The sequence below is a fragment of the Mesoplodon mirus genome (genome assembly GCF_964341445.2).
Source record: "Mesoplodon mirus genome assembly, chromosome: 3".
Lineage (NCBI taxonomy): Eukaryota > Metazoa > Chordata > Mammalia > Artiodactyla > Ziphiidae > Mesoplodon > Mesoplodon mirus.
This window is the reverse complement of record NC_138978.1, coordinates 162,050,908-162,059,976: the sequence shown is the minus strand read 5'-3', so window position 1 is coordinate 162,059,976 and position 9,069 is coordinate 162,050,908. Positions and strand designations below refer to the sequence as shown.

The following is a 9,069-nucleotide window of genomic DNA, read 5'->3' as shown; positions in this document are numbered from 1 at the left end:
CTAGGCCACTGAGAGAATTGCCACACTGGCTTCCTGACCCATGGCATGATGGCTATTATAGTAGGAAGAGCTAAGAAGAGCCTCCTGGAGCATCCTCTCCTAATGAGAATAGTAAGCAAAAACCAACACTGTCTCCTTGGGGGAACTGTCAAGTTTAGTGGCATCATCAAAGATCTAGATCCCAAGGCAGTGATTACTATCACATCCCCCATTTTACTCACCTATTTGGACTGTGCAGAAGGTAGATAAATTTTGAAGAATGATTGTAGGTTATGATAAATCAATCAGGCATTTTTTGCAATTGTTTTTCCAATTTGGTATATATTCTGGAACAAATCATCTCGGACCCTGACTCCTAATATACAGCTGTCGATCTGGTGAATGCTTTTTTCTATATATTAGTTTACAAGACCCATCAGCAGCAGTTTGCTTTCAAGTGGCAAGGATTTGCCTCAGGGTTACATCAACTTTCTTGCTTCCTGCACTAATCTAGGCCAAAGATATCTTAGTCATCTTAACATTCCAAATAAATTGTGATACCCCTTGGACTTCCCTGGTGGCACAGGGGTTAAGAATCTACCTGCCAATGCAGGGGACATGGGTTTGAGCCCTGGTCCAGGAAGATTCCATATGCCACGGAGCAACTAAGCCCGTGTGCCACAACTATTGAGCCTGTGCTCTAGCACCCACAAGCCACAACTACTGAGCCCGCGTGCCACAACTACTGAAGCCCATATGCTTAGAGTCCATGTTCTGCAACAAGAGAAGCCACTGCAATGAGAAGCCCACGCACCGCAACAAAGAGCAGCCCCCGCTCGACAGCCTTCCTAGCTCTTACTGCCAGAATCCGGCGTTATGGCTGCCGCCGTTATCCGCGCCGCTTCTCTCTCCCAGTTGTTTCCCCTTCTCCTGTTCCTCCTGCTCCTCTCTGCTCCGCAAGGCGGCAGCGGCCTGCACACCAAGGGCGCCCTTCCCCTGGATACAATCACTTTCTACAAGGTCATTCCCAAAAGCAAGTTCGTCTTGGTGAAGTTTGACACCCAGTACCCGTATGGTGAGAAGCAGGATGAGTTCAAGCGTCTGGCTGAAAACTCAGCTTCCAGCGATGATCTCTTGGTGGCAGAGGTGGGGATCTCAGATTATGGTGACAAGCTGAATATGGAGCTGAGTGAGAAATACAAGCTGGACAGGGAGAACTACCCAGTCTTCTACCTCTTCCAGGATGGGGACTTTGAGAACCCAGTCTTATATAGTGGGGCAGTTAAGGTTGGAGCCATCCAGCGCTGGCTAAAAGGACATGGGGTTTACCTAGGTATGCCTGGTTGCCTGCCTGCGTACGACACCCTTGCTGGAGAGTTCATCAGGGCCTCTGGTATGGAGGCCCGCCAGGCCCTCTTGAAGCAGGGGCAGGACAGCCTTGCAAGTGTGAAGGAGGCTGAGAAGAAGTGGGCCGAGCAATACCTTAAGATCATGGGAAAGATCGTAGACCAAGGTGAGGACTTCCCAGCCTCAGAGATGACCCGGATCACCAAGCTGATTGAGAAGAACAAGATGAGCGATGGGAAGAAGGAAGAGCTCCAGAAGAGCCTAAACATTTTGACTGCCTTCCAGAAGAAGGGGGCTGAGAAGCAGGAGCTATGAAAAGGCACTCCAGGGTTTTCAAGGGTTCGGTGGGGTGGGGAGGGGTAAGCTACCTGCTGGCTGTGAGACCCTCCTGGGATATAAGGGAGTGGTCGGAAAAGTGGCACTAAACCAGAAATCTGAGTGTGCCCAGGTATTGATGCTGGTGTGACTATGCCTGGAACGTCTCTGTAACCAGTCCGGTATAGCTGGAACATTTACTCAGATGGCTTGTGAAATTCCCCCTCAGAAGGAATTGGTGCTATAAAGAAGAGTGTACTGCCCAGGTTTTTGACAGATATAATTCTGATTCAATTAAAGTTCCTGTGTTTTGGTTAAAAGGAAAAAAAAAAAAAAAAAGAGCAGCCCCCGCTCGATGCAACTAAAGAAAAGCCTGCATGCAGCAACGAAGACCCAACGCAGCCAAAAGTAAATAAATAAATAAATAAATTTTAAAAATTATGATGCTCCATTAATTGATGGCATGCTAATTAGACCCGAGGAGCAGAAAGTAGCAAGCACCACAGATACCTTACTTACACATATACATGCCATGGAGTAAGAGATAAACATCATGAAAATTCAGGGGTTTTTTTGGGCTTTAGAAGCAATATGCACATAATTTTAGTGTGCTACTGCAACCCATTTACAGAATAACCGAAAGGCTGCCAGTTTTGAATTGTGCCCAAAGGAGGAAAAGGTTCTACGTCAGTTTTAGTCATATGACCCAATAGACCCAGCCATACTCAAAGTATCAGTGGCAAATAGGGATGCTTGCTTTTGGCAATTCTAAGAGGAGAATCACAATGCAGACTCCTGGAGTCTGGGGGGACAAAGTTATGCTTGCTCCTTCAGGTAATAATTCTCTTTTCAAGAAATAGTTCCTAGCCTGCTACAGGGCCCTGGTAGAGACTTGTGGTACATCAAGTGACAATACATACTGAGCTGCCCATCATGAACTTCGTAATATCTGGTCCAGCAATTCATAAGTTTAGAGTATGCTCAGCAGCAATCCATCATCAAGTGAAAATGCTGTATAAGAGATAGGACTCAAGAAGATCCTGAAGACACAAGTAAGTTGCATGAGCAGTGCCTTAGACTCCCACAGCACCTGATCCTATGGCATTGCCTCCTCTTCCTCAGTTCACACCTATGATATCCCGGGGAGTCCACTGTGATCAACTGACCAATGGGGGAAAACTCAGATCTACTTTACAAATGGTTCTACATGGTATGCCTACATTAACCAGAAGGGGACTGCCACAGCATTATAGCCCAAATAAGGTGCATATTAGACAATAGTAAAGGGATATCCTTCCAGTGGGAAAAACAAAAGAAGTATATTTGGTTATCCACTCTGTCAGGATGGAAAATAGGCACTGACTGATTCACAGACAGTGGATGGATGGTCAGAGAATTGGAAAGAACAGGAAGGGAAGATTGGTGACAGGAAGACTGAAAAATGTATGAGGATGGACATCTTGAAGTGGCACAGAATGAGGATGTCTGTTTCCCTTGTGCATGTTCAATGCAGAGAAGGTTATCTAAAAGTCAAGATGATAAGTTGACCCATTCTTGGATCTCAGTCAGACATTCCAGTGCTTAATGAATTCATGTGCAGAGTAGTCACAGCAATAGGGATAGAAGCTACTTACAGGCTCACAGTTACGGACTTCCTCCCACCAAGGTTGATATGGCTACTGCCACCTCTGAGAGCCTAATCTGGCAACAGTAAAGACCAATGCAGAGGTCCTAGGGAGACCCACCAGCCTTCTGGTAGCAGATTCTTTGCACTGGACCTTTTCCATCATGGAAGAGGCAGGAAAAAAAATAGGGAATAATTGGTGAAATCAAGGTAAACGACAAATTGCTGCATCTTGCATCCCCTGCCAAAAAGAAGGAAGCATAGATCCTGGTTCTACCCCTTTGGATTCTGATCCACATTCCACACCTGGAAATGTTACTCCAATCAACATACTAGGTGACACCAATGACTTCCAGTTTTTGAATAGAGCCCAGAACAGGAAAGGACACTGCAGCAAGTCCAGGCCTACTGCAATCAGCACCGTCACTTCAGCCACATGATTCACCAGATCTTATGTAGTTGCAGGTGTCCCTGGTAGGTTTCCCTTGATGCAGTGAGTTTATGACAAGCTGCAGAAAAAATTCACAATGCAGATCTCTGAGATTCTGGAATAAGTTCATGCCACCCACATCAGAGAATTAGGTGTCCTTTATGAAACACCTCTAGGTGTACAGTTAGGTCCTGGTAGGAATGGAACACTTGACCCTGAGACATCAGACGACCATGATTCTGGAACTGCTCATGAGCGAGATTCCGTCACATTCACTAAGTCGTAAAGTCAGACTGGCCCAGCAAAGTCTACCATAAATTGACAATGGTACATTTTGGATTGAGCCCAAGCAAGACTTGAAGGCATGAGACAGCTGCATGACTAGGTAGCCTAGATCCCCATGTCACCCCCGCAATGATTGCATTGGGTTGTTCCTATGAGGGATCCCACATGACCAGTTGAAAGACCTGCCTGAGATTGGTTTATGAATGGGTCAGTTTGGACTGTGGATATTTCAAGGGTTAGCCTTGAAAGACAGTGGAAAGGGAAAATCTTCCCAATGGGTAGTGCAGTGAGCAGTATACCTGGCCATCCAGTGGAAGAGAAAGTGGCCCAAGATGGGAATATATGCAGCTTCCCAGGCAGTGCTGTCTGGTCAAAAGCCTACAAAGAAAAAAATTTAAATGATCAGAGACAAGGAGGTCTGTGGTAAAGGCACATGGAGAGATGCAAAGTGTGAAGATTTTTGCATCACACATTAATGCCCATACTGGCACAAACTTGAGAGTGAGTACCTCCTTAAATTTTGCACCCATAGGCATCTCTTTTGGCTTAGCCTAGCCTCCACTTGGCTCAAAACTCACCATGTTCTGTTGTTGAAGACTGAAGTAAAAAGTGATATAGATACAACTTCTCAATAGGTGGAATGTAACAGAATGTACAGCCATGTTTTTTTTGTTTTTTTGTTTGTTTGTTTGTTGTGGTACGCGGGCCTCTCACTGTTGTGGCCTCTCCCATTGTGGAGCACAGGCTCCGGACGCACAGACTCAGCAGCCACGGCTCACAGGCCCAGCCGCTCCGCGGCATGTAAGATCTTCCCGGACTGGGGCACAAACCTGTGTCCCCTGCATCAGCAGGCGGACCCTCAACCACTGCACCACCAGGGAAGCCCCAGCCATGTTTTTTTAAATTAAAGTATAGTCAATTTATAATATAATGTTAGTTTCAAGTGTACAGCAGTGATTCAGTTATTTACATATTTTTTCACATTCTTTTCCATTATAGGTATTACAAGATATTGAATATAGTTCCTTGGCTATACAGTAAATCCTTTTTTTTTTTTTGGCTGCACAGCATGCGGGATCTTAGTTCCCCCACCAGAGATTGAACCCATGCCCCTGCAGTGGAAGCACGGAGTCTTAACTACTGGACCACCAGGGAAGTCCCTATAGTAAACCCTTATTGTTTCTCTGTTTTATGTATAGTGGGGTGTATCTGTTAATCCCATACTCTTAATTTATCCCTCCCCCCTTTCCCCTTTGGTAACCATAAGGTTGTTCTCTATGTCTGTGAGTCTGTTTCTGTTTTGTAAATTCATTTGTATTGTTTTTTAGATTCCACATATAAGAGATATCACATAACATTTGTCTTTGTCTGACTTACTACTTCAATTACTATAATATTCTCTAGGTTCATCCATGTTGCTGCAAATGGCAATATTTCATTCCTTTTTATGGCTGGATTATACAATCCAGCCATTGTGTATATATACCACATCTTTATCCATTCATCTGTTGATGGACATTTGGGTTGCTTCCATGTCTTGGCTATTGTCAATAGTGCTGTACAGCCATGTTTAAAAACTGCCATACAGACCCTGTGCTTTACATGGATGCTTTGATGGTCAATGGCAATAATTTTTCTGGAAATGACATGTGGAGAGGCTTTCATTTTACCCCAAAGTGAAAAAATGGACCCCGAATGAAAGCAGGCTATTTTCCAAAAAGAAAAGTTTGTGACAGTTCAAACCCAAGTCATAATGAGGTTTCCCCCAACTGTGATATAGGATTATGAAGTGCATACTGGGTTATTACCCAGTTCCATGGGTTATTTTTCAGATTTAAATTTCATAAATGGAATCAACAACCAGCTGAAAGCATAACTGCCTATAAAATGTCTCGATGTACCCATTTTGAGAATTTCTTAGATGATATTCTTGGTAAGATCAAGATTAGATCATCTTGAGTTTGACATTTATGATAAAAGTTTCTGAAAATGTGTTTCTTGATTTACCAAAATTTGGCATTTGTGATAATGAGGTGATGTTGTAAGACTTGCCTCTGCTGCTTCCTTCCACATGTAGATGAGAACTTACAGGAACATGTTCTGATTGTCCCTGTTGTTATATGGAATCATGTGTCTGGCGTCACCCACAGAGATAAGACTGGGTATAAAAGTTCATGAAAGGTGAGCAGAGAAAGATTAAGTTGCTAGGCTGCCCTGGAAAAGATTCTATCAAAGCAATCCATGAATGTGTCAAGTCAAACAAAAAGAGATTTGAAGAATGGCCAAGCCTTTGGCCATCTCAGGAAAGCTAGATAGTAGTAATAATGGCTGACATTTATTGAGCTTTTACTGTGTGCTAGGCCCTTTGCTAAGCACTTTCTAGCTCTATCTCCTTTAACCTTCACAATAACCATATAAGAAGGTATATTATTATGGATAAAAAAATGAAGCTCAGAGAGGCTGAGCAAGTTGTGAAGAACTGGTAAGTGGCAGACTTGGAATCACATGCTATTTCATCTCCCCAGGATGTGAGCTGAAGGAGCAAAACAAAACAGTATAAAGGCAGCCAGGCTCCAAGTGAAAGAGATTAGAAGAATGGGGTGAGGTGGAGGGATGAAGCAGGTGAGTTCAGTGGCTCAGGAAATGAAACTCACAAGCACTGGACATGTATGAGCCATGGGTATCTTCCCAGGGGGGAGCAGTTACTGGGTGACACTCCTAGGCAGGAGCTAAGGTAGAATCTAAAGTGGTTCGAGTGGGGCTTCCCTGGTGGTGCAGTGGTTGGGAGTCTGCCTGCCAATGCAGGGGACACGGGTTCGAGCCCTAGTCTGGGAAGATCCCACATGCCGCAGAGCAGCTAGCCCCGTGAGCCACAACTACTGAGCCTGCGCGTCTGGAGCCTGTGCTCCGCAACAAGAGAAGCCACGGTAGTGAGAGGCCCGCGCACTGCGATGAGGAGTGGCCCCCGCTTGCCTCAACTAGAGAAAGCTCTCGCACAGAAACGAAGACCCAACACAGCCATAAATAAATAAATAAAAATTAAAAAAAAATAAAAAATAAAAAATAAAGTGGTTCGAGGTCATAAAACCAGCATCATTGAAGATCCACAGTGCACATGGACCAGTATAGCATTACCATAGTGCTCATATGAGATGTTCCTCCTAGGGTGTCTCAATAACAAAAGAAACACTAGAAGTTACATTTAGAGATAAATACTAGGCATTTGAATTTTTGGCTACACCTCAGAGTACCTAAGTAATCAAGAAACGTTTGTTCTCTGGCCCAACAACTAACGAACTCATTTTATTTTATAGCTCTATATGGTTGAGATACATCAGAAATGACTTTGGATAACCCATGCCTTTGCTGACAAAGTTAACATAGAGAATGTTCAGCTCACTAAGTGTTCAGTAGCATTTACTTATTTTATAAGATGTTGTAACTTTGCTCTCCAACAAGTTAGGTCAGTATCTAGCTTTATACAGTAGTCAAACTCTTTTTTTTTATGTGTATAAATGAAAGTTTTTGGTAAATTAAATTATGCTCGGGCTTCCCTGGTGGCACAGTGGTTGAGAGTCCGCCTGCCGATGCGGGGGACACAGGTTCGTGCCCCGGTCCGGGAAGATCCCACATGCCGCGGAGCGGCTGGGCCTGTGAGCCATGGCCGCTGAGCCTGCGTGTCCGGAGCCTGTGCTCCGCATCGGGAGAGGCCACAACAGTGAGAGGCCCACGTATGGCAAAAAAAAAAAAAAAAAAATTATGCTCAATCCAACTCATTGGTTCTTTAGGAATATTGAACAACCCTGTGCTTATAGTTTTTTAACATTTCCTATTGTAAGTCATCTTAGGGAAGGGAAAAATCTGTATTGGCCTTTCTATTTTCAGTTCCACCGCAGGGTTGCGTCACCATGTTCCAGCCCCAGTGAATTAGTGATAAGAGGAAAGGGCACAAAACGTTTATCAGGAAGTCGGGTATCTGGTATAATTGCTCTGCTCTCCCCTGGCACCTCTCAGTGCTTGCTCTTGCCTGAACACCCTCCTCGCTTCCATCTGTCCTTTTTTTTTTTTCCTCCAGCATGCTGTTGGAATGGAAACTCAGAAGGCATTTGGCTGATGGTTATTTGGAAAGGCCAAATCAAAAGCATGGTGGTGACCAGGTGCTCAGTGGCAGCCCAGCCACAGATATGGTAAGAACTGGGGCCAAACAGGGGAATCTCCGTGACCACAGAGGATTGGGTGGGCACAAGGGACCAGGCATTCAATGTCGGGACTATCCAGCCAGGGTAGCAGGTGGTGTTGCAGGAGGTGGGCGGAGTACGCGACGGGGACTTTGGGAACCAGAGATCCACGGAGATCCAGGCGTGAGACAGCTCTCAGCATCGGGCTGTCTGGCAGCTTGGAGCAAGTGACTTGCATGGGCCAAGATGTATAGAGTTAGCTGGGTACTCAGCCTGGCTGGGGCTCGTCTGGGAGGACCTTCCCTGTCATTGTCCATCCTGGCCTGTGAGAAGCTGTAGGTGCCCCAACGGCTCAGTGGGAAGATGAACGAGCTGGTCCAGCAAGTCAAAGAACAGCAAGTGGGTATGATCATAACAATTAAAATTATTTTTTAAAAGTAGTGTTCTTTTTTTCCTTTTGGCCTCCCTAGCCTGTCAAGATTTCAGAACAGAGACCAGCTCTCCATGTCAGCCACGGTGGGGATGCTATCGGGGCCGTCCCGAGGTCAGCAGGTGTGGAGACGGGCCTGCAAGCACTCGTCAGAGTTGTTATTTCTTCTCAGGAAGCAGCTATAAAGGAGCTGACACATGGAAAGTGAGCCAAGCATTCTTGGCAATACATGGGGAGAGGTAGAGAAAGTGAAGAAAAGACTGAACTGACTCTATTCTGGGTGAGAAGAGATATCACCAAATATGGTACTCCCAGGCTGGTGAGGCCTGGGACACCGGAGTAATATGGCTGTGCTGTGAATGCTGTCACCTAGACAGAATATTGCTCCCAATTAGGTGACAGATAGGGAATAGGTTATTGAGGGTCTCAGGTATAATGTCCTGAGGGATCCCAGGAGACCAAAGATAGTAGAGAGTATGCC

General features: G+C 45.2%; 1 protein-coding gene across 1 annotated transcript; it reads left to right on the top strand.

The window, feature by feature from the left end:
• The first annotated feature begins 821 nt into the window (after positions 1 to 821).
• LOC309800477 (endoplasmic reticulum resident protein 29) lies at positions 822 to 1,984 on the top strand. Its single transcript, XM_082614603.1, has one exon. It carries the CDS (start codon positions 856 to 858, stop codon positions 1,639 to 1,641), a length of 786 nt encoding a protein of 261 aa, XP_082470729.1. The 5' UTR covers positions 822 to 855; the 3' UTR covers positions 1,642 to 1,984.
• Positions 1,985 to 9,069: the final 7,085 nt, after the last annotated feature.

Excerpts from the sequence above, each read along its gene's own strand:
- LOC309800477 (XM_082614603.1), top strand. The coding sequence starts at position 856 with ATGGCTGCCGCCGTTATCCGCGCCGCTTCTCTCTCCCAGTTGTTTCCC.